This window comes from Myxocyprinus asiaticus, chromosome 32, assembly GCF_019703515.2.
Source record: "Myxocyprinus asiaticus isolate MX2 ecotype Aquarium Trade chromosome 32, UBuf_Myxa_2, whole genome shotgun sequence".
Classification (NCBI taxonomy): Eukaryota; Metazoa; Chordata; class Actinopteri; order Cypriniformes; family Catostomidae; genus Myxocyprinus; species Myxocyprinus asiaticus.
Genome location: NC_059375.1, coordinates 44,732,108 through 44,757,107, shown reverse-complemented (window position 1 = coordinate 44,757,107; position 25,000 = coordinate 44,732,108). Strand labels below are relative to the sequence as shown.

Genomic DNA, 25,000 nt, shown 5'->3' with positions numbered 1-25,000 from the left:
ATTACCATACTTTTTGTTTTCCTGTATTAGTACTATGGTTTTACTATGAATATCAAGGTAAAAAACTATGGTTATTTTAGTAAAAAGATGGTGTAAACACTGGCATGCAAAAGTTCAGAATAATGTACAGATTTTGCTTTTCGGTACTTTTATTCACCAAAGTGGCATTCAACTGATCACAAAGTATAGTCAGGACATTATTAGCTCTAACAAGGACAGAAAGAGATGTGGAAGATCAGATGTACAACTAAACAAGAGGATAAGTACATCAGAGTCTCTAGTTTGAGAAATAGACGCCTCACATGTCCTCAGCTGACAGCTTCATTGAATTCTACCCGCTCAACACCAGTTTCATGTACAACAGTAAAGAGAAGACTCAGGGGTGCAGGCCTTATGGGAAGAATTGCAAAGAAAAAGCCACTTTTGAAACAGAAAAACAAAAAGAAAAGGTTCGAGTGGGCAAAGAAACACAGACATTGGACAACAGTGTTATGGATCTTAACCCCATTGAGCTTTTGTGGGATCAACTAGACTGTAAGGTGCGTGAGAAGTGCCCGACAAGACAGACACATCTATGGCAAGTGCTACAGGAAGTGTGGGGTGAAATGTCACCTGAGTATCTGGACAAACTGACAGCTAGAATAACAAGGATCTGCAAAGCTGTCATTGTTGCACATGGAGGATTTTTTATGAGAACTCTTTGAAGTAGTTTAAGTTCAAATTGTAATAGTAATTATTTACGTTATTAATGTCCTGACTATACATTGTGATCAGTTGAATGCCACTTTGGTGAATAAAAGTACCAATTTCTTTCCATAAGAGCAAAATCTGTACATTATTCCACACTTCTGGCCACCAGTTTATATTGCGAGGGAACACAAAACTATTTCAGAAAACAAATTCCCGCCCTGTCCTCTCAGGGGCTCCGTACAATTAAACACCTGAGATATCAAATAGTGTCGTTTTTTGTTGTTTTTATTTGCACTTCCATAAACGATATTTTTTATGATTATTTCATCTCTATTTAAGTTTACTATCAGATGATATCTATTTCTTTGTGTATTACAAGAGAAATGAGTACTATATTCATATAAATAAATACTTTCTCACGTTGATTTTCTGTGCAACAATGAATTATCAACAATGGTGAATTGTATCTCATATGCGTGTACATATACATAATATACATGTTATTTCTTACTCAAGGTGGTGCTGATGTTTCAGTGATTGATTTAATTTACATTTGACATTAATATTTGATGAAGAAACAACACTGAAGTAAACTATAGCGAGTTTAACACATGAAGAGTATGATATGAATATTGTTATTTTAGTGTACTACTGATATTATGGAAGTTGTGCATCTATTTAGACTCATTAAGTGCCTGAGAAAATACATATGTCTATCTTATGTGTAGATTATGTGTAGATTATGTGTAACTCAATATGTGTTTGACAGCCAGTTGCATTTCATGAAATTTCAGTGTGAATTAATAAATCCTGTTCTAGATTTGTCCTGATTTGTTGCACTTTCTCTTTTATATATGAAAAATAAAACATCAAACTATATTTTATTTTATTATTTTCAAATTGTCTTGAAAATATTTTGAAAATGTTACACTATCTGGGCATTTTGTAGATCCATTTTTATAGATATACGTGCCGGGTCTCTAAAGACCCGAATATGTAAGAGTGTTTGGTGAAATTCCCATAAATTTAAGGGTTAAGCAAGAGATTCTCTTGAGGCTCTGATTAAACTTAAAGGTGCTGTTAACAATTTCAGTTTTATTAACTTCTGCTTTAACTTAATGAAAAAAACCACGCCCACACTCAAACCACACACCCTCTCTCCAAAACCACGCCTTCCAAAGATATATCAGCCAACCGAATGTCAGCATACAACCCCAATTCCCAAAAAAGTTGGGACAGTATGAAAAATGCTAATAAAAAGAAAAAGGAGTGATTTGTAAATTATATTCATACTTTGCTCTATTGAAAGCACTAAAACTACACATTATATGATGTTTTATCTTGTGAATCTCATTGTTTTTAAATGTACATTAAACATACTTTTTGAATAGATGTCTATGGAGGAGATGATTTATTACGCTGAATAAACTGCTTTTACGAGGAAACGAGCTCATTATTTAATGAATTGACCGCCAGTTGGTTCACCAATCTTTAACATGTGGTCAACCTTCTCTGGCCAATCATATAACAGCTGACGTCAGCATCACTGGGCACACACAGCAGTCATAATGGTCATTACAATAATATCATTACATATATAAAATATAAATCATTACAATTTATTCAAGTCTAATTTAATTGTTGAGTCATAAAAGCAGAAGGAAAACAACAGACATATAAATGTATTTTTGTTTAATATAAAATATTGTACAAAAAAATTATAATATTTGTACAAAATGTATAATATTTTAATACTAAACAGTTATTTTAATTCATTGATGTGTTTTTTGCGAGCTGGAGACTCTCTGTAGGCTGGTGTTAATGCCGTAAATGAGTCGCTTCATTCTCTACTCCGACATCTCTTATAAAACAGCAGTTTTACCGTAGTAAACTCCACACATAGCTCATTTTAAAAGCATTGTTCAGTGTAAAACATGTTGAAGATTGGCGAACCGGCGGTCAATTTATTAAATAATGAGCTGTTTCCTCACAACAGCAGTTTATTCCGCACACTGAAGCATGTCCTATATGAGACCGCCACGTTATGCTTTTTTAGGCTAACCTTGTAGGCTCCCCTTTAGAATGGCTCTGACGGCGCTATAGGAAGTTTAATCATCATGATCGCCAAGGAGACTGCTATCAAGATGTACAGTGAAAAAGGAGTTATATTATGGTCTGTTTCTCACCCACACCTATCATATCACTTCAGAAGACATGGATTAAACCACTGGAGTCGTATGGATTACTTTTAAGCTGCCTTTATGTGCTTTTTGGAGCTTCAAAGTTCTGATCACCATTCACTTGCATTGTATGGACCTACAGAGCTGAAATATTCTTCTAAAAATCTTCATTTGTGTTCTGCAGAAGAAAGAAAGTCATACACATCTGGGATGCATGAGGGTGAGTAAATGATGAGACATTTTTGGGTGAACTATCTCTTTATAAAATCTCGGTGTGAAGTGAATGTTTTACCTTCCTGCAGGAATGTACTCGTTATCAGACTCCAGCAGTCTCTGGCGTTTATCTTTCACATAAAGTTTGAAGAAATTCTCTTTAAATATGACTCATAAACGTCAATAAACCTTTAGAATTACATATGTGAGCAAACCACAAACACTCCTAAACAGCAGCGATTGTCACACAGATATTTTTATCATGCTTATTTTGTATGGGTCATTTATTTCTTTACTAGAGTCGCTAATTTATTTGGATTATTAACCTTAAATTAGCGCTTTTAAAGATTTTTATTTATTTATTTATTTTTTTTTTTTTTAATGCTTTATTGATTCAATGCCTCAAGAACAAGAGGTATTACATATCCACACAATCAAATTAACATTAGCTGCCAGAGAGAGAGAAAAAATAAAGGAAGAAAATTACATAAATTTCAATGCTTTCAGAGCATTACATGTTTTCAGTGCTTTTTTGTTTTTTGTTTGTTCCAAGAGATTTACATATAATTTAAAGTCATTTATAAAATGTGCAAAATTTGGTTTACATTGAGCCCACTTCTTTTTATGTATATGGAATTTTCCTAACAAAATAAACAAATGTATAATATGTTGTTCTTTACAATTCAAATTTTCTTTAAGCGCTTTTAAAGATTGAAACGTTCGCGCGGAGCAAAAACACGTGCACACGTGTACGGAACTGACTTCCTGTTTCCCTGACGCACGGCCAATGTAACCAATGAGCGTTCGGCGGGCTGTGAGAGGGCGGGGCTTAGCATGCTGGATGTATTGGTGACTTGCAAAATGCGTCACAATTGCGCATAAACTGTAAATATGCGTTCAGAACCACGTGACGCGAGTTAAGCGCCAGTGCTGTTTGTCTCTGTCTGTTTCTGTCATTCTGGATGTTTCCCGCAGGCGCGTGTTTCTGTGTCCTGTGCGGTTTACCGGCGGCGGGTAAATCTCGCCTGGCGCAGGTGCTGCGGGATCGCGCGCAGAGCCGCGGGTGGGAGACGCTGCTCGTGACGTATGACGAACTGATTTCGGCGCGCGACTGGCGCGAGGTGACCCTTTATGACATCATAATTATCATAAATAATTAATCTTGGCTTTAATCTGCAGTTCATGTGTATTTATTGTATTCTACGGAGCCCCTCAGAGGACAGTGAGGGAATTTATTTTCTGAAATAATTTTTGTTTCCCTCGCAATAACTTTAACCAGCACTTTGGTTTTACTACAGTAACCATTGTTGAACTATAACATGTGTAGTAAAACCATAGTAATAACAAAATTAACCATGGTTTTACAGCAGTAACCATATTTTAACCATGAAAATATTTAACCATATAAATTGGTATATTTAATCATAGTAATAACACAGGAAAACCAAAACTATGGTACTAAAAATTATAATAATTCTGCAAAAAACAAAACAAAAACAAACCGTAATTACTAGGGAAGGCAAGTTTATTTATATTGCACAATTCATACACAGTAATTAAAAATGCTTTACATAAAAATGATAAAGAATATAAACATTTTCTACAGTAAATTTAGTACAGAAAATACTACAGTTTTACTATAGTAACACCATGGTTAATTTAAGATACAAGTGTTTTTTAAAACCACAGTTTCCACCCAAAAACATTCTCTTACGAAAGTTAACCACTGTTTTACTATAGTAAAGATGCAGTAACCATGTAAAAAACATGATTTTATAAAAACCACATGTACCACAATTGAACCATGGTGTTACTATGCCATGTTTTTTTTTTTTTTTTGACAGTATAATTATGATTTTTACTACAAATATGATGGTTAAAATATGGCAGCTGCAGTAAAACCATGGTTCATTTTTTTTGGGAATGAATGAATAAAGGGAATGCAAAAACAGTTTTGGCTGTCATCTCCGTAGTATTCATATACTCATACTCAAATACTGTACGAATATACTGTAATTATTGTGTTACTCTCAGAGTGAATGGAAGCAGTAGTGAAAGACAGTCGTGATGTGTTTGGAGAGATTCCTGTGTCACACACACACTGAGATGACTGACGACATCTGGACACGCTTTGAGCAGATGCACATGCTGCAGCAGACCGACTCTCAAACACACTCACAGCCGCTCGTCATCCTGCTGGACGACAACTTCTACTATCAGAGCATGAGATACGAGATCTACCAGCTGGCCAGAAAGAGTATGTGCCGCTCCTGTCGTTCTGAGATCAGACTGTCAGTGCTGGTGTGTGTGATGGTGTCTCTTCATGTGCTCAGACTCGCTGGGCTTCTGTCAGGTGTTCCTGCGCTGTGAACTGCACATGTGTCTCCAGAGGAACCAGCAGAGATCTCAGCGTGTTCCTGATGAAGTTCTGCAGCAAATGAGCGTCCGTATGGAGCCTCCAGATCCCACCAGAAACTCCTGGGAGCAGCAGAGCCTGACGGTGGACAACACGGAGAACATCACAGATGCAGATGTGTAGGAGATTCACTGTTGTTTATTATATACAGGGTTCAGCAGTCATGAAAAACATGGAAATAAAGTAACATTTCAAAATAATGATTTCTAGTCCTGGAAAAGTTACAATTATATCTTAAAAGTCATGGATATTTCTATAGTAAATAATTTTACTTCTATTTTTGATCTTAAACATTTCATTGACTAAGATTGTGCATGATGTTGATAGTAACTGCCTTTAAATCTCAGGATTTATTGAAGATTTATTTCACATGGACATCACCAAAGGTCATGGGGCATTTCAATGGTCAAATGTTTTGAACAGCAGTATCAGTTTCAGCTCCAGAGAAGATGTTTAAAGTTAGTCATGTATTCCTCTTTGTTTCTCCTGAAGATTGAAGATGATGGACATGTTGGTGTTTGCTCTGGAAAACCCGCTGAGGCCCATTCAGGACAATTCACAGCAGAAGGTTGGTCACTTCCTGTCTAAAACAAACTTCAATGTGTCTTTCACTTCTCAACAGACATCATCAGTGACACAACAGTTTCCTCCTTCCATAAAGAGGTCATGACGATCAATATGTCTTTTTTTTAAAACATTGTTAGACTTCATTAATATATGAAACACCTTATATTATCATGTTTGTAGCCTGCTTAGCATTGCTTATCTTTCTATTTTCAGTGTTTAATCTTTAATCTCTCCCGTTTTTTTGCACGCATTGTTTTTTCCGCTTTTATACTTTGTAACACGATACAACTACGTGCATTGTACCGCGCACACCCGCCCTTCCACTTTTATCGCGATTAAACTGTGTGCTTTACCGCACGCATTTTTTACACGGATCATTGCATCAATCTCAAACCACTGGTGAACAGGAACCACCTCAACAACAACAATTACATGAGGGATTCACATCGATCTCAAACTGCTGCTGATCAAAAACCACCACGACAACAACAACAAACAATTGCGGTAAGTCATGACATCCACTCATGTTATTGCTTCCTGCATTACATGCCACATGTTTACTATAGCTTCTTCCATCAGCAGTGAGGGATTTACATGTGATAAATGTAAGGAATTAGTCAGGCTGACGGAGAAGGTTAATGAGTTAGAGACATGCATCCGAACGCTAGTGGAGGTCAGTGAGAAAGAGAAGCCTGTAGATACTGTTTTGGATGCGGGCAGTACTGCGAGCAACACACACACACATTGGTTCCGGCTGTAGAGCCCCTGCAGCATGGCGGTTGGGTGACGTCTCGGCGGCATACTCGCTCAGCAAAGTGACACCACTCTCCCATTCCTGTTAGGGTTTCCAATCGATTCTCCCCACTCAGTGATGCACCCACTGAGAATCATGTTGAAGGAGCCTTAATAATTGGTGATTCTATTGTAAGGAACATGGAAATAGAGACTCCAGCCAACATTGTTAAATGCATTTCCGGTACCAGAGCATCTGACATCAGATCAAATTTACAAGTGCTAGCTAATGCTAAACGTAGATTTTCTAAAATTGTTATTCATGTCGGCACTAATGATGTCCAGCTTCGCCAGTCAAAGATCACTAGAGATAATGTTAAAGAGGTGTGTGAACTTGCAAAAATGATGTCAGACACTGTAATATGCTCTGGTCCCCTCCCTACTCGTTGTGGTGACGAGGTTTATAGTAGATTAGTGTCACTGAAAGGCTGGATGTCTGAGTGGTGTCCTGAGAATAGCATAGGATTTATAGACAATTGGAAGAGTTTTTGGGGAAGACCTGACCTGCTAAAGAGAGATGGACTCCATCCCTCCAGGGAAGGTGCCGCTCTCCTCTCTAGTAATTTGGCTCATAGTCTTAATAGTGATAGTATTTGACTAACTGGGGCCCAGGTCAGGAAGCAGACAAACTGGTTAATCTGAACGTCTGCTAGCTGCCTTGAGATGTCACACAGGTCACATAAACTACAACACATAGAGACTGTATCACCTAGATATCATATAGAGACTGCGTCTGTTACCCGAACTACCAAACACAAACCCCTCACTAAATCATTTAGAAAAAATATGATTAAGGTCAAACTTGAAAATAACAACAACAAAGAAATTGAAGATAAACATAATTTAAAGGTTGGGCTACTAAACATTAGATCTCTTTCAACCATAGCACTAATTGTAAATTAAATTATCACAGATCATAGTTTGGATGTGCTCTGTCTGACTGAAACCTGGCTTAAACCGGATGAATATATTAATTTAAATGAATCTACTCCACCAGGTTATTGTTATAAACATGAGTCTCATCTGAAGGGTCGAGGAGGAGGTGTTGCTACAATTTACAGTGAAGTTTCTGGTGTTACTCAGAGGACAGGATATAAGTTTAAGTCTTTTGAACTAATAATGCTTAATGTGACACCGTCAGATATAAATAAAAAATCTCTTTCGTCTTTTGCCCTTGCTACAGTATATAGATCACCCGGGCCTTATTCTGATTTCCTTGGTGAATTTGCAGATTTTCTGTCTGATCTAGTAGTTACTGTAGATAGAGCTTTAATTGTTGGTGACTTTAACATTCACATAGATAATGAAAATGACACATTGGGATTAGCATTTATCAATATTCTCAACTACTCTCTTGGAGTCAGTCAAAATGTGACATGACCAACTCATCGCCATAATCATACACTAGATTTAATTCTGTCATATGGAGTTGATGTTGATACTATAGAAATTCTGCTGCAGAGTGATGACATCTCGGATCATTACCTCGTCTCTTGTTTGCTGCAGTCAGCTAATGTCACTCAATCTACACCACGCTATCGTTCAGGTAGAACTATTCTTTTGACCACTAAAGATAGCTTCATTAATAATCTTCCAAAATTGTCTCACATACTCAGTAAGCCAAAAAGTCTAGAAGAACTTGATGTAATAACAGAAAATATAAATACAGTTTTCTCTAGCACTCTTGATATACATTCTGTTGAAAATGGCTTGAATAGAAATTTCCTTCTACTCAATTCCAACAAAACAGAGGTACTAATTATTGGACCAAAAACCTCTAAAAATAAGCCGCTAAAATATAATTTGACTCTCGATGGATGTACTGTTACAGTGTTAATGTTAATGTTCTTCAACAGTGAAGAGCTTACGTGTTATATTTGATACCAATCTGTCCTTTGAAAATCAAATTACCAATGTTTATAGAACAGCATTCTTCCACCTCAGAAATATTGCTAAACTACGACACATGCTCTCTGTTGCTGATGCCGAAAAACTAATTAATGCGTTCATGACCTCAAGATTAGATTATTGTAATGCATTACTGGGAGGATGTCCAGCAAGATCAATAAAATGCAGCTGCCAGAGTGCTGACTAGAACCAAGAAATATGATCATATTAGCCCCATTTTATCATCGTTACATTGGATACCTGTTAAATTTCATATTAATTTTAAATTCTGTTAACTACATACAAAGCTTTGAATGGTCTAGCTCCACAGTACTTAAGTGACCTTCTGACATGCTATATTCCATCACGTTCATTCTGGCTGTTAATAGTATCTAGAATATCAAAATCCACAAAAGGAAGTAGATCCTTTTTCTATTTGGCTCCTAAACTATGGAATAGTCTCCCTAACACTGTTCGGGATGCAGACACACTCACTCAGATTAAGTCTAGACTAAAGACTCATCTATTTATCCAGACATACACCGAATTTATCCATCAACTCACAATTAGGTTGCTTTAGTTAGATCTGTTGGAACCAGAAACATTTCTCTTATTCTTTAACCCTGCTTTAAAGTGAATGGCATCTATGCTAATATTATTCTATTTCTTTCCCTGTCTAAACCAGGATTATATCCCGAGGTTACCAGAATCTGCCAGATCCATCTCCAGTCCTTCCTGATGTCTGATTCCCACTGTGTCACTGAGTGATGATTAACTGCAGCATGTGCCAGCCAGACTTCACTTCAGTCTACTAAGAGAGACTTCACAGAGGATGAACTGATGCCAACTCAAAGACATGAGATTCTTCATGAGCCTCTGTCTGAAGCATGGGCTCAGGATGGCACCAAAATTACCTGCCATCAGCTTCCAGCGGGACTGCGACGCTCCTCACTGAATGATACCTATATCAACATGGCCAAAGGAGGGACAACACTCTCTTAAACGACATAGAAAATAAATTAACCACTAACAAAAGCCTTCATCGGCCCAAATCAAAGGACAATGCATCTACGTGTATTTTCGGGATGACTTCAAGGACTTTAACACTAAAACTTATAGTTCATATAAAATCATGTTGTTCAATCATTGACCCTCAACACTTAGTTTAATAATTTTAACCACTAATAGTTCTAAACTTAAATAACTAATATTGGCTTTATATTAATTCATTTTCTGTTATAGCATAATTTCATGTACAGCTGCTTTGAAACAACACCTGTTGTGTAAACTGCTATACAAATAAACTTGTCTTGAAAGAAGAGTCTTTTAGACGTGCAGGTCAGTTGAGGAGTGTCGTCTGTTTAAATCAGTGTCTGATATGAAAGCTCATGTGAACAACCGAACAAAACAAACAAATCTCATTTGAGCTGAAAGTCAGAATTGTGTAAGATTTATTTAAATAGCACATGTTTGGAAAGTGATATACAGATTTGTTGTGTTCTTTGTTTTCCGTTGTGAACGCAACAGGTTTCTGTTCATCACAACTGTCTGTCTCTGATCTTCTGTCTCTCTCTCTGTTTCAGGAAGCAGACAGACAGGTTTGTGCATCTAGTGTTCTTCATCAGGCTGATCAGATGTGCAGACGGATCATTTCTCAGACAATGACATCAGCGTGTGGTACAGAAATCACCACAAACACCACACGACTGAAGTGTTGGACAGTAAATGTGACATACTGCAGGATTCTGGTTGCGTACTGTTGAAGTGAAGCTCCAGATTTATTCAGAGTGTCAGTCAAAGTCTAATTGACAACTGAAGATGTTTGTGTGTCTGAAGTGTCTCATTGATCATCTCATTACAGAAAATCAGGCGTCTTCTGGAGTTTTGAAGGTTCTTGCTAAAGAGCTGAACAAACTGAAGACTCGTTTCCTGCTGGAATTAAAGAAGGAAGTTCTTCATCAAGTGTCGGTTTGTCCAGAAGAGTCCGTCAACACAGAGAAACTGCTGATGGACGTGTCGAGAGCGTTTGAGCGAGACATACACGAGATCGTCTCCATACACACACACAAACACAAACACTTGAGTTTCAGGTGTTATTACGGATGAATAACTGATTCTCCTCACAACATGTTTGATTCACGATAATGTTTACAATGATTTGACCTTTCTGAAGGATTTGTGATTGTGTATAAGATTTTATGTGAAGTCTATTTATGTTTGTAGAGTCATTAACTTCATGATGTGATGTTTGTTTTTCTTTACAAGCATTTCTTTCACCTACAGCACATTTAAATATCATTAATGTTGTTTACAAGACTCCTTTATTAACCTTCAATTGCTGTTGGGGTCATTTATGACCCATTTCATTTGTTTGTTTTTTATTTAAATGATTTTCTTCATCTGAGTGGTACAAGACATGGTGACTTTTCTTGCACTTGATATCTGAACATGCAAAACAAATCTGGACTCGATTTGATGATTTTCAGTTCTTTATCAAACAGTGCGACACTCGGGGGTCTGGGTATCTCAACGAATAAAGACGCTGACTATCACACCTGGAGTTGTGAGTTCGAATCAAGGGCGTGCTGAGTGACTCCAGCCGGGTCTCCTAAGCAACCAAATAGGCCCGGTTGCTAGGGAGGGTAGAGTCTATACAAGGTGGGAAAATTGCGTTTTTTAACGTAATATGAGGTAAAGAAGAACAATTTATGATACTAGCATTGTCAGATTGTACTGCTTATTTGAAGCAGGCTCTTTGATCGTAAAACCGTTTTGGATATTTCGATCTTTCTCCATTCAAGTAGACAGAATCTGTACTATCATGACTGAAAATAACCTCCCGACAGCATTTCAAAGATGCCCGACTGTGGTCAGACATTGGTCAGATCAGAAGTATGACCTTGAGAGTTTCAAACAGAAACATTATAAACACACTAATTGTAACTCTTCATTTGGTTCCATTTTGTATAAATTTAAAGTTAGGGACCAAAAAAGTCATAAAATATGAATAATTTACAGAAATCACATGCAGATCATTAGCATTAAAATATCCCATTTCTGGATGTGATTGCGGGTGTTTGTTTCATCCGGACACTTTTCACGGTGACGCAGAGCCGGAATGGCGGCGCCCGTGTTCACAATGCTGCGAAAGGTGAGAGAAATAAACACAACTAATGTTTTCATTTATACGATGTAATCGACATGTATTGACAGCTGATATATGACACATATTCTAAATGAAATAAACAAAGTAACGATGTGACGAAACTGGGCATTTCATAATAATCTACAGAGTTTATATGTGACATTCAGAAGAAATATCATTAATTATCATTTATAACCTGCTGTCACTGTCAAACATATGTGTTTATGTTCCGTGTTCATTATATTCACACAAGTCCAACTGACTTTTAATCATGTGCAGGATAAGAACTAGATATTAACATTTCGACTTTTACTCATTAAAATGCTCATTCTTAATAACATCAGCAATGGAGTTATTAATGAATGTGCTCATTTGCATATAAAGAAATAGGTTTGCACTTGTAAAAACGCGATTTATATTAAAATGATGCAATTACTTACAGAAATACACGTTCTTGATATAAAAAATAACAATTTAAACTAGTAAAAACCTGAATTCTTGATATCTGTTATTGCATTTCCATTAGTAGAATTTCACAATGACCTTTCAGTCACTCTAGATATCTATAATTCATTATTAGTTTCTGTCATCAGCACTTACTAATACAAATAGCATTTCTGATATTAACAATTGAATTACAACTAGTGAAAATGCTCATAACCTGTTCTGTAAATGTATTTCAACATTTGGTAAATTAATGTTACACATGATTATTTGTCCTGTAGTTTGTTGTGAGATGGTCTGTATTTATCAGATGTACTTTATTAATCCCATGAGGTGTATTTGTGATGTTGTGTGCAGGTGTCTCGTTCACATGCTGCTGTGAGACTCTTGTGCTCGCGTGCAGTGACTGCAGAAACTGCAGCTCATCAGGACACAATCAGAGCGGCGACGTTTCCTCCACTGCAGAGTTACTCTGAGGAAGAGACTATGATGAGAGACGCAGGTGAGGAAATAAACATTCTTTAATGTGTAATGCTGATCTTCAGCTGCAGTAACTGCGTCCTGTTCTCTTGACTAGTGAAGAAATTCGCTCAGGAACGCATCGCTCCGTTTGTGTCAAAGATGGATGAGAACTCTGCGATGGACGCAGAAGTGATCCGGTCTCTGTTTGAGCAGGGAGTGAGTATCTCAACAACACTGAACACACACAGGTCTGTGACACTGATGACCGTTGTGTCTGTCTGTGCAGTTGATGGGGATCGAGATCGGAGCAGAATACGGAGGAACCGGTTCCACGTTCTTCTCTTCCATCCTGGTGATCGAGGAGCTGGCGAAGGTGGACCCGTCTGTGTCCGTTCTGTGTGACATTCAGAACACCCTGATAAACACCCTACTGATCAAGCTGGGCACAGACGAGCAGAAAGAGCGATACCTCACCCGCCTCGCCAGCGATATGGTGACTGACGCGCCTGACAGTGTGTTTGAGCTCTAAGTGATGTTTCTGTTGATGATGCTGTTTGTGTTTCTGACAGATCGGCAGTTTCTGTTTGTCAGAGGCGGAGTCGGGCAGCGATGCATTCTCTCTGAAGACCAAAGCAGAGAAACAGAAAGATTATTACATCATCAACGGCTCCAAGATGTGGATCAGTAACGCAGAACACGCTGGAGTGTTTCTGGTCATGGCAAACGCAGATCCCGCTGCTGTTAGTACACACATTTAAACTCATTTTATCTTACCACTATGAGTTCTCTTTATCTTGTTTTAGAAGCAACACTGCAGAAGATATTTTTAATACGTGTATTTTGTCATTTGTTTAAAGTAAAACAAGTGAATAAATCTACCAGTGCTGAAGAAGTAATCCAAAGTATTTAGATTACATTACTGACCTTGAGTAATCTAACGGAATACAAATTACATTTTACAGCATGTATTCTGTAATCTGTAGTGGAATACATTTTAAAGTAACCCTCACAACCCTGATGCCACGATTGGTGTTTTCATGTTGTATAATTCCACTGTAAAGATGGTGTTGATTCTCAGAAACACGACGAAACAGACCGAAAACAAGACTGACGCAGTATTTCATTCACACAGAACTGAACTTCTGAAGTCCTGCAGGAGACGCAGATGTTTCTGGTGTCATGTGTGTTTATTTCTCACAGGGTTACAGGGGCATCAGCTGCTTCCTCGTGGACAGAGACACTGATGGGCTTCATATCGGGAAGAAGGAAAATAAACTGGGTCTGCGAGCGTCATCCACATGCCCTCTGACCTTTGACAACGTGAAGGTACAAACCTGCAGATGTGATGATGATTAAATAGAGTGCAACAGTCTGTTTCCAGAAGTAAAACCCATTTATTAGATTTTTAGTAATAACTTAGAAACCTTTAAAGAGAGATCTGCTGTGAGCTCTGAGGTTGTTCATCGATGGTATATGCTTCTGTTCAAGACATCAATCCACATTATATTAAAAAATCATGTTCAATATGGGGCCTGTGTTGCTCAGTGAGTATTGTTGCTGACTATCACACCTGGAGTCATGAATCCAGGGCGTGCTGAGTGACTCCAGCCACGTCTCCAAAGCAACCAAATTGGCCCGGTTGCTAGGGAGGGTAGAGTCACATGGGGTAACCTCCTCGTGGTCGCTATAATGTGGTTCTCGCTCTCAGTGGGGCGTGTGGTAAGTTGTGTGTGGATCGTGGTGAGTTGTGCGTGGATGCCGCGGAGAATAGCATGAAGCCTCCACACGCGCTACGTCTCCACGGTAACACGCTCAACAAGTCACATGATAAGATGCGTGGGTTGACGGTCTCAGACGTGGAGGCAACGGAGATTCGTCCTCCACCACCCGGATTGAGGTGAGTCACTACACCACCACGAGGACTTAGAGCGCACTGGGAACTGGGCATTCCAGATTGGGTGAAAAAAAAAAAAATAATAATCATGTTCAATATCAAAATTCCTGGTGAAGAACTACACTACCCATAATCCTCAAGAGAGATCCACCAATCAGAGGATCATAAGAGCTCTGCAGCTCCGCCCACTCCCATGATACACTGTGAATGACGCAATCGAGTCGCTCTCAAATGACTTATATCTGAATATATTGCAATCAAATTAAAATATATTGTTTATTTAGAATCAGCAACTTTCAAATAAAACTTTTATTTTTAATGGTTTGGTTGTAAAGAGTAGAGTCTCTAGTTTCGTTTGATATTCTGCTTTAAATATTTCGTCCATTGTTCACGTTTTGGCACACTGATAATCATAACGTCCACATACGTGGATTTTGGGACATTATTCCCTCAAAAGTTGAAAACCATTTTATTTTGAATAACTTTAAAAACTAACACATCTATGGGTCATTTCATTTCATTTTAATATAAATTGTTATATTTTATTTTGTTATCACTGTACAATACGGTTCTATTCATTAACATCAGTAAATGCATTCCTATATTTACTGTACATTACATTGAGAATAAATGGATGCGTACAAAAAACTGATAAATGTTGCTTTCAGAGGCTTTATATGGAGTTAGGATGAAAATAAGGTGCATTTCAAACTGTTCTGAGACCAGTGCAGACAGACAGCACACTGCAGGTTAAGTCATTCACTAAATAGGGAGCAAGGGAGCATCCTATAGCTCTCTATGCAGTTAAGTGCATTCACTCCTAAAATCTGATCAAAAGTTCAGTTTCAGGCTGCAGATGATGTTTGGATCACTCAACATGTTTGACAGACATGTGACAATGATAATCAGTACATAGATTCAGAATTTATAATGTATCATTTTATTTTAACATGGTTGACAGTGATTGGATGATGCTGGACATTACTTTGAATCAGAATTAATTATGATAATTTCTGATGTAATGTCTGTAACATGAATAATCAACACTCCTGGAAACATCATAAATCACACTTTCTATAGCTTAGTGTTATTTATAATCTCACAACTTAGTCCCGCTGTCCACATATGAGGACATACATTTTTAGGAAAATGATTTGCTCTAGAAAAAAACATGTTTTGTTTGTTTAATAGGTGCCTCTAGTTACAAATTAAAAAATAAAATGGAAAATGCACACAGCAGTCACACTCGGGTCTCAGGAGGTTAAAGATGTTTAGTACACAGTCTTGATTCTTTGTCTGATTTTAAAAATCTGAAAAGTGTGCGGGCACTGTCTCGTTCTGTTGTGCATTTCACACATGAAACATGTGATGTAGGTCCATGAGAAGAACATTCTGGGGAAAATCGGTCACGGTTATAAATACGCCATCGGAATGCTGAATGAGGGCCGGATCGGTATCGCTGCACAGGTGTGTTCTGCATTATAACTTATATTCATGTATGTTGTGTATGTTTCATCGGGCTCTAACGTGTTGATATGATTTCAGATGCTCGGTTTGGCTCAAGGCTGTTTCGATCACACAGTTCCGTACACCAGACAGAGGATTCAGTTCGGCAAACGAATCTTTGACTTCCAGGTAATGCTGCTGTGAACATGTCGTGTGCTCAGACCGATCTTTCACATCACATGTCATTTCTCACAGATATATTGAGTCTGATGTGTGTTTTAATTCTGCTTTGTGATTGGCAGGGAATGCAGCATCAGATCGCTCATGTGGCCACTCAGCTGGAAGCCGCCAGACTGTTGACCTATAACGCGGCTCGTTTGAAGGAGGCGGGACGTCCGTTCATCAAAGAGGCCTGTATGGCCAAATATTTCGCCGCTGAGGTCAGTTGACGTGTTTCCAGCTCACGTGTCGTCTGAAAACAGAGACGCTGTTCTGTAATATTTCTGTGTTTGCAGGTTGCGTCTCTGACCACGTCAAAATGCATCGAGTGGATGGGCGGCGTGGGCTTCACTAAAGACTATCCCATCGAGAAATATTACCGAGACTGTAAAATAGGTGAGTGAATGCGTCACATAAACACACATGCATTTGAAACACTGTTTGTTCATAAATACTGACTGTTACACCTGCAGGAACGATTTATGAGGGAACGACAAACATTCAGCTGAGCACCATGGCAAAGTTTATTGATCAAGAATATGATGGATAAATCCAACATGAAGCATCTGTGTGTGAAATACAGTCGACAAGTTCATAAAACTACAATAATATATAAGCTATACGATAGATTTGATGTATTTACATGTTTTCTGAACACAAGATGAATCTAAACACTCCTCTAAATGTTACTAAAAACTGTTCAATGAGTTTGATCGAGATTCAGAAGTCTCTGCTAAATCTCGAGTTCATCATTCCTGTAGTTATTTGTCTTTTAGGAATCATAAATGTTTCAGTAGCACTGGCATGACATAACACAAGTTTATTTCAAAGTTTGAACTCCTCATTAATGAATTTCCACTGTAGCAGAACGACACACGACTCATGATGAAAGATGATTTCGTGTTTTACTCTTTACAACAGGTCAAACTTATGTAGAAGCCCATAATGACATGAAATAATCATTAGATTTATTTATAATCACATTAACATGTTATTGGTTGAGCTAGTGCCTTATTGATAATGGAGTGAATAAGAACACGTGTTGAAACTGATGGACTGTTTATCTCAGTCGTGTATTTCATGTTTGTGTTATTAAACAGATGTATGAGCAAACATGTGGTCTGTTCCTTTAACATGTGATGTCATACTGTGAGCGGCAGGTGGCAGCAGATCTCACTACAGAATCATCTGTCACCATTAATGGGACTTTACTGCACTGATAATAAAACTGCCCTTTACAAACTTACACGATTATCTTTAATAATTCTGTCACCAAAGTGTCAATTTATCAGTCTAAAGAATTTAATGCCTGTGCCGAACAAACTTTTAGTGAATGTAAAACGGTTTGTTTTGTAGTCAAACATGTTTATTCACAAACTCAAATCATCATTAATTCTTCAGCTGAGAGAGCGGGAAACACACACATACACTCGCACACAAACATACACACAAACATACTCGCACACAAACATACACACAAACATACTCGCACACAAACATGCACACAAACATACACACACACAAACATACGCACACACAAACATGCACACAAACATACTCGCACACACACAAACACACACACAAAAACATACACACATACACTCGCACACAAACATACACACACACGCACAAACATACGCACACAAACACTCACACACAAACATACGCACACACAAACATACTCGCACACACACACACAGAAACATACACACACACAAACATACGCACACACAAACATACGCACATACAAACATGCACACAAACATACTCGCACACACACACACACACACAAACATACGCACACAAACATACTCGCACACAAACATACTCGCACACACACACAAACATACGCACACACAAACATACTCGCACACAAACATACGCACACACAAACATACGCACACACAAACATACTCACACACACACATACACTCGCACACAAACATACTCGCACACAAACATACGCACACACAAACATACTCACACGCACACACAAACATACTCGCACACAAACATACACACATACAAACATACTCGCACACACAAACTTACAGACATACAAACAAACAGACACACGCACACACACACAAACAAGCACACATGTAAACAATCAACTGAAGAAAATGCCTTTTTTGTTTATTTTTGATATTACACTCAGGGAGTGTATTAAAGGTATAAAAATGAATAAATAAGCCTAAACAGGAAATCAGACCTCTTTCACTGGATGTGCTGCTTTAAAAATGTCCAGTTGTGTCTGAACTGGCTCTCTATACTGCTCCTCTCAAAGAGAAATATGACTGAGCACTTTCTGCTCCTGAAGTGAAGAGCACTGACACTGACTGCTTAAAACACGTCTTTACCTCTCTTGTCCTGTGAGTTGTTGTTGCTTGATGTTGTGTTTTCCAACATGAATATCCTCTTCTGCAGAGGTCATCCTGTGATTAGCTGATCTCAGATTCAGCTGTGACAGGAAACAAAATAACAAATCTGTATCGACAAAAACTTCTTACTAGATGTTGTCTGGATGTGTTCTCTCTCTCTCTCTCTCTCTCTCTCTCAATTCAATTCAGCTTTATTGGCATGACAATTGGAGTATAGTATTGCCAAAGCATTTTAAGATTATGTAAATACAAACTGTTTTAAATAAGCTAACAATACAATAATAAATAACAATAATTAGTAGTAAAGAACATTTAAACATTTAAATACTAAGAATGATTAAATAGAATAAAAAGATATATCATATATGCAAAATAGGAGAATATATCCAATATGAAGTGTATCCAGTGAATTATTCATGTCTAACAGTGTGAATGGCAGTCACATATTTAGCAGATAGTGCGGCTGTGCTGTCGTCCTCTGCGAGTATATCGGGGATTTTCTCTGTATCACTGAGTATAAGGAATGATGGATTCAGTGTTTCTCTCACAGTGTGGTACTTGGGACAGATGAGAAGGGTTTCTCATCCTCTATTTTTTTCTGATTAACAGTTTTTATTGATTCATACAATTGACAAAGAAAAGCAAAACATATATACACAGAATCAACATTTAACCCCCACTATTACCCCTCCCAATCCCCAACCCCATCCTGACCCTCAACAAACACCCCTGTGGTCACATATGAGTATACACACACACACAAAAAATAGATTTAAAAAAAATAAATAATAATCACACATTTCAAACTAAACTTCTCTCTCCACTGCCCCTCCCCGAGAGCCCTCCAAGAAGGCCAAATAGCTGCCCTATTTCCCATCAAATGAATCTAAGTTTCCCAGCCTTCTAAATTACATTTCCCCGAATGCCGACACCCTACCCATCTCCGAGCACCACTCCTGAAATGAGGGCGCTCCAGCCGACTTCCATCCCCTAAGAACAATCTGTCTGTTGATCATAACACTGGCTAGGACCCAATTGTTTATGTGTTTATCCCCTATATTGATGACCGCCCCATCGCCTAAAATACAGAGTCTGGAGCAAAATGAAATTTGAGTGCCCAATACGTCACACACAAGACTCTGAACCTTCAACCAAAATTCTTGGATCTTAACACACCCCCAGACAACATTTGGTTGTGCCATCATCTTCTGATTGGCATCACCAGCAGGTGGGTGTGTCTTTAAGACCAAGCCTACATAATCTAGAGGGGTCCAGCAGAATCGATGTAAAATCTTGAATTGCATCAGACACACCCTTGCATCTCTAGATGCACACTTGATGTTTTTTAGAATCCTAGCCCACACTCCCTCCTCCAATACCAAGTTGAAATCTTTCTCCCATAATCTCTTGATAGAAGTTAAAGCTCCGTCCCCCAGACTCTGAATTAGCAGGGAGTAGTACACTGATGCCTCATGACCTTTTCCAAAAGTAGTAATCACCTCTCCCAGAGTATCTGCCGCTTTAGGGGGGTGTGAGCTACTCCCAAAAACAGTGCAGAGCAGGTGGTGCAGCTGTAAATACCTAAAGAATTGAAATCTGGGATCCCAAAATGTTGAACCAAATTTTCAAAGCATCTCCACTCTCATATAGGTCACTGAGTGTAGTAACCCCCCTCACAATCCACTCTGACCAGCAGAAAGGGGACTTATTAATACATAATTTAGGGTTCAGCCATATGCTCGAGGCTACGTTTAAATAAACATCCAAATTAAACACTCTGGACAATTTTGTCCATACCAAGTGCAAATGCAAGATAACGGGGTGTAACTTCTCCGGTTAGTTTGATAGAAAGGCTTTGCAATGGCAAAATAGGGGCAAGAACTTCCTGTTCAATTCAAACCAGGGAGGGGCTGTCTCAGGTGGAAGCGACCAATGAGCCAAATGTCTGAGACCGAATGCATAATAATAAAACAAAATCTTGGTTAGGCCTAGCCCACCTTTGTCAATTGGCCTATGTAACTTATTGAAATGTAATCTGGGATGTTTACCATTCCAAATGAAGGACTTCGCTATGCTATCAAATTGCTTGAAATAAGAGAGAGGGACATCTACAGGGAGAGACTGCAGTAAGTAATTGAATTTTGGAATACAATTTATTTTAATAACATTAACCTTCCCAATCATCGATAAATGTAATGAAGCCCACCTGCCCACATCATTCGAAAACCTTTTTATTAAGGGATCAAAATTAACTCTAACTAAATCAGACAAATTTGCTGGGAATAAAATCCCCAAATACTTAATGCCCTGTTTGGGCCACTGGAAAGCGCCCGGCTGGAAAGCCGTTACTGGACAGTACGCTGTCAGAGCCAAAGCTTCGGATTTAGACCATTTGACTTTGTATCCTGAGAACTTAGAAAAGTAAATAAAAAAAGCTTATGCACCACACCTCCCGCCACCACCCCTGGAAAATCATCCTCCTTTCTTATCGCAGCTGCTAATGGTTCCAGGGCAAGACAGAACAATAATGGAGAAAGAGGGCAACCCTGCCAGGTGCCCCTATCCAGAGTAAAATAATCTGAAATTAATCCATTAGTTTGTACCGCCGCTACCGGGTATCTATAAAGTAACTTAATCCATCCAATAAATGTACTCCCGAACCATACATATCCAAAATCTTAAAAAGATAATCCCATTCTACCATATCAAACGCCTTTTCAGCATCAAGTGAGATGGCAGCGACTGGAGTCTGATCATTCACCACTGACCACATGATGTTGATGAGATGCCTAATGTTATCAGAAGAGCTGCAGCCCGAATAAACCCCACCTGGTCTATATGTATAAGAGATGTCATAACTTTACTTGAAATGTTAAACTTAACTGCAAAATGTTTGACAAAATTTTAACATCTAACTGGATCAAGGAAATTGGACAGTAACTTTTACACTCGCTTGGGTCTTTGTCCTTTTTAAGAATCAGACTGATCCGGGCTTGTGTCATGGTTGGAGGACGCTTTCCATTCTTTATTGATTCAGTATAAACTTCTAACAAAAGTGGAGTCAGTTCTGTAGCATAAGATTTGAAAAACTCAGCAGCAAAGCCGTCAGGCCCCAGAGCTTTGCCTGTAGGTAAGGCCTTAATTACCTCGTCAAGCTCCTCCAAGTTTATCTCAGAATCAAGATAATTGTTTTGTTCAGTCGTCAGTTTAGTGAAGATCTAATGGTTCTACAAAGTTTCTAATATCTTCATCAGTAGACGAAGACGTGGAACTATAAAGATCAAGATAGAATTCTTTAAAAGCATTATTAATATCAATGGCTGAGGTAAAAATTTCACCACCAGCAGATTTCACTGAGGGAATCGTAGAAAGAGACTCTCTCTGATTTATATATCTAGCCAAAAGCTTCCCTGCTTTGTCCCCCGACTCAAAGTATAACTGTCTTGCCCTGAATAACCAAAACTCCACCTTCCGCAACAAAATAGTATTATATCTGTATTTCAATCTAGTCAATTCTCTGAGGCCATCAGACGACATTCTGCACTTCAACTCTGCCTCGGTACTTTTAATATTCCCTTCCAACTCCACGAGTTCTTGTGCTTTGGATTTTTTGATGAATGAGGCATACTGTATGATCCGACCCCTAAGAACCGCCTTAAGTGCCTCCCAAGCCACACCCACAGAGGATACTGAGGACCAGTTTGTCTCCATATAAACATCGATTTCAGTCTTTAACATTTGTTGGAAATCAGGATTTTGCAAAAGGGACACATTAAGGCGCCAACTATAAGATTTCTTTTTCTACATATGTGGCAACACCCCTAAACTCACCAGGGCGTGATCTGAGACTAAGATATTTCCAATTGAGCAATCAACAACAGATGGAATGAGGGACTTATATATATATATATATATATATATATATATATATATATATATATAAATATTCTAGAATAAATCTTATGAACTGATGGTAAAAATGTATAGTCCCTACCAGATGGGTTCAGAAATCTCCAAATATCCGCAAGACCAAGATTTTTACACATCCTGTGAAGCATCAATGTTGCTCTAGGGGGCTTACACACATTTGCTTCACTATGATCAAGGACTGAGTCCATCAAAATATTAAAGTCTCCTCCCAATATTATATCATGAGGGGTGCCAGCGGTTTGCAACATCCCTTCAAGATCTATAAAAATGCCCTGATCATCAGCGTTAGGTGCGTAAATATTAGCCAAAATCAGACTTTGCCCCTGAATTTCAACTAAAACTATAATGACTCTTCCTAATTTATCTTTACTCTGTTTGAGACATTTGAATTGTAGATGTTTATTAATCAATATAATGACTCCCCTGCTCTTACTTGAGCCAACACTAAAGAAAACATGTCCACACCATATCTTCCCAAATTTATCAGCTTCCTGCGGGGAGAGATGTGTTTCTTGAAGAAACACTATATCATATTTCTTACGCTTAAGAAAAGAAATAACTTTCCTTCTTTTTATGGGGTGCCCCAACCCATTCACATTCCATGTGGAGAGAGACAATCCACTCATATTAACATTTGACATTTTGACATGTAAGAAAAAATAATTGTGTCAAAAATAAAATTATAACGACCACATTCCATCATTAGTGCAACGTGTCAAACCCTGAACATCCCCCGGAACCAAACATACAGAAAAAAGAAAAACATGCGCATCCAACCGGCGTCCATCCCTCCAAACTCAAACAGTCCATGTACACCTACGAGAGCCCCCACGACAATTTTGCCATCGGATTGCTCAAGTCTGGTTCTTCTATACAAATTTTGTGAGACAGAATTACACAGCAAAAGATAATCTATAAAACAAACTCCAACCAATAGGCGAAATAAACACAAAGATCGTGTAGATTAATCCATAAAAAAAGTCCTAAAGGTGTATTATTCTACACAATAAACTCCAGCTGCAAGGTGGAACCAGCACAAAAAGAGCGCGCAGCTTCTTCAGACAGTCAAACTAATGTTCAGTGAGCCGGTCCATTCGGCTGCAACAAGAGTACAAGCAAATGACTTACTCCACTGATTTAGCCAGAAATACTCCACAAAATAAACTCCAGCCAATAGGCAGACTAAGCACAAAGAGCATGTAGATCCATCCACAAAACCATCCTGAAGGTGTGTTGCTCTACTAAACAAACTCCAGCATCTAGGTGGAACCAGCACAAAAACAGCGCGCAGAATCTTCAAACAGTCAAGCAAATATTCAGTGAGCCAGTCCATTCAATACCAGTCCAATACCACAAGATGACTTACTCCATTGACTTTATGAAGGACATCACTTGCTGTGAGTATGTGAATGTTTTACGGCCGTCCTTAGCATCTATTCTCAATTTGACCGGGAACATCAGTGCAAAAGCGACCTTCCGTTGATGTAAGAGTTTCTTGCATTCCTTGAATCGATCACGTTTCTCTCTTGTCGAATTCACAAAGTCTGGGAGCAAGAAAATGCTGTGGTTCTTCCAAGAAAGCCATCCTTTACTCCTTGCCTCACGTAACACAAAATCTTTATTGGATGATCTCAGAAATTTGGCCAGAATTGATCGGGGCCTGTCTCCCTCAGCGGATCACCGAGCGGAACCCTGTGAGCTCACTCGATTTCCAGCTTATGGCCTGTTATGTCGAGCCCATCCAGGAATTCCACCATATCCTGTCCCTCTACTCCCTCCGCGATTCCCACGATACGGACATTATTCCACCAGCTACAGTTTTCCATGTCCTCCAACTTCTCCCAGACATGCTCCAAATCCACATTGGTCACCAGCGTATTAGCAGATAATTCTCTCTCTGATGACTCCAGATAGTCGATCCGTTTCTCGACATCCCCCACTCTTGTGACCACATCAGTAAATTTCATCTCCATGGCAGTGATCGATCGACATATCAGAGCAAGATCCTTCGTCAGCATTGCCGACATGTTCAACATCTCTCACCACATTTCCCACACTTCTCCGACTAAATCGACTCCCGGGCTCGAGGCCTGCTCGGGAGCGTCAGCTTGAGCACGTTAAGTGTCTTTTAATGTCTCTAGAGCCCGACGATTTTGAATTCTTTGACATATTGTCTTCCTAGAACAGTTATGGAACAGAGTGTGTGGAATCTCACCGGTTTATGTCATAAAAGGTATTAAAACTAGCAAAGTGCGCATAGCTCGCCATTCACATGTCCGATCCTCGCATGGTGTCACGTGACCAACCTCTCATCCTCTATTTGCTTTAGGTCTC

The 25,000-nt window shown here is 38.7% G+C and overlaps 2 protein-coding genes and 1 long non-coding RNA gene across 3 annotated transcripts; all 3 read left to right on the top strand.

Annotated features, from left to right (window-relative positions):
• The first annotated feature begins 3,973 nt into the window (after positions 1-3,973).
• LOC127423545 (L-seryl-tRNA(Sec) kinase-like) lies at positions 3,974-11,696 on the top strand. Its single transcript, XM_051667961.1, has 6 exons — positions 3,974-4,204; positions 5,118-5,340; positions 5,417-5,618; positions 5,992-6,067; positions 10,329-10,422; positions 10,607-11,696. Exons 2-6 carry the CDS (start codon positions 5,151-5,153, stop codon positions 10,849-10,851), a joined length of 807 nt encoding a protein of 268 aa, XP_051523921.1. The 5' UTR covers positions 3,974-4,204; positions 5,118-5,150; the 3' UTR covers positions 10,852-11,696.
• On the top strand, positions 6,100-10,066 carry LOC127423572 (uncharacterized). Its single transcript, XR_007894340.1, has 2 exons — positions 6,100-6,570; positions 9,431-10,066. It is a non-coding gene; the product is annotated as an uncharacterized LOC127423572 (long non-coding RNA).
• Positions 11,697-11,796: 100 nt separating the features above from the next.
• LOC127423528 (short/branched chain specific acyl-CoA dehydrogenase, mitochondrial-like) lies at positions 11,797-17,470 on the top strand. Its single transcript, XM_051667914.1, has 11 exons — positions 11,797-11,896; positions 12,692-12,836; positions 12,912-13,012; positions 13,083-13,289; positions 13,366-13,536; positions 13,997-14,122; positions 16,065-16,157; positions 16,236-16,325; positions 16,439-16,576; positions 16,652-16,751; positions 16,829-17,470. Exons 1-11 carry the CDS (start codon positions 11,864-11,866, stop codon positions 16,903-16,905), a joined length of 1,281 nt encoding a protein of 426 aa, XP_051523874.1. The 5' UTR covers positions 11,797-11,863; the 3' UTR covers positions 16,906-17,470.
• The last annotated feature ends 7,530 nt before the right edge of the window (positions 17,471-25,000 follow it).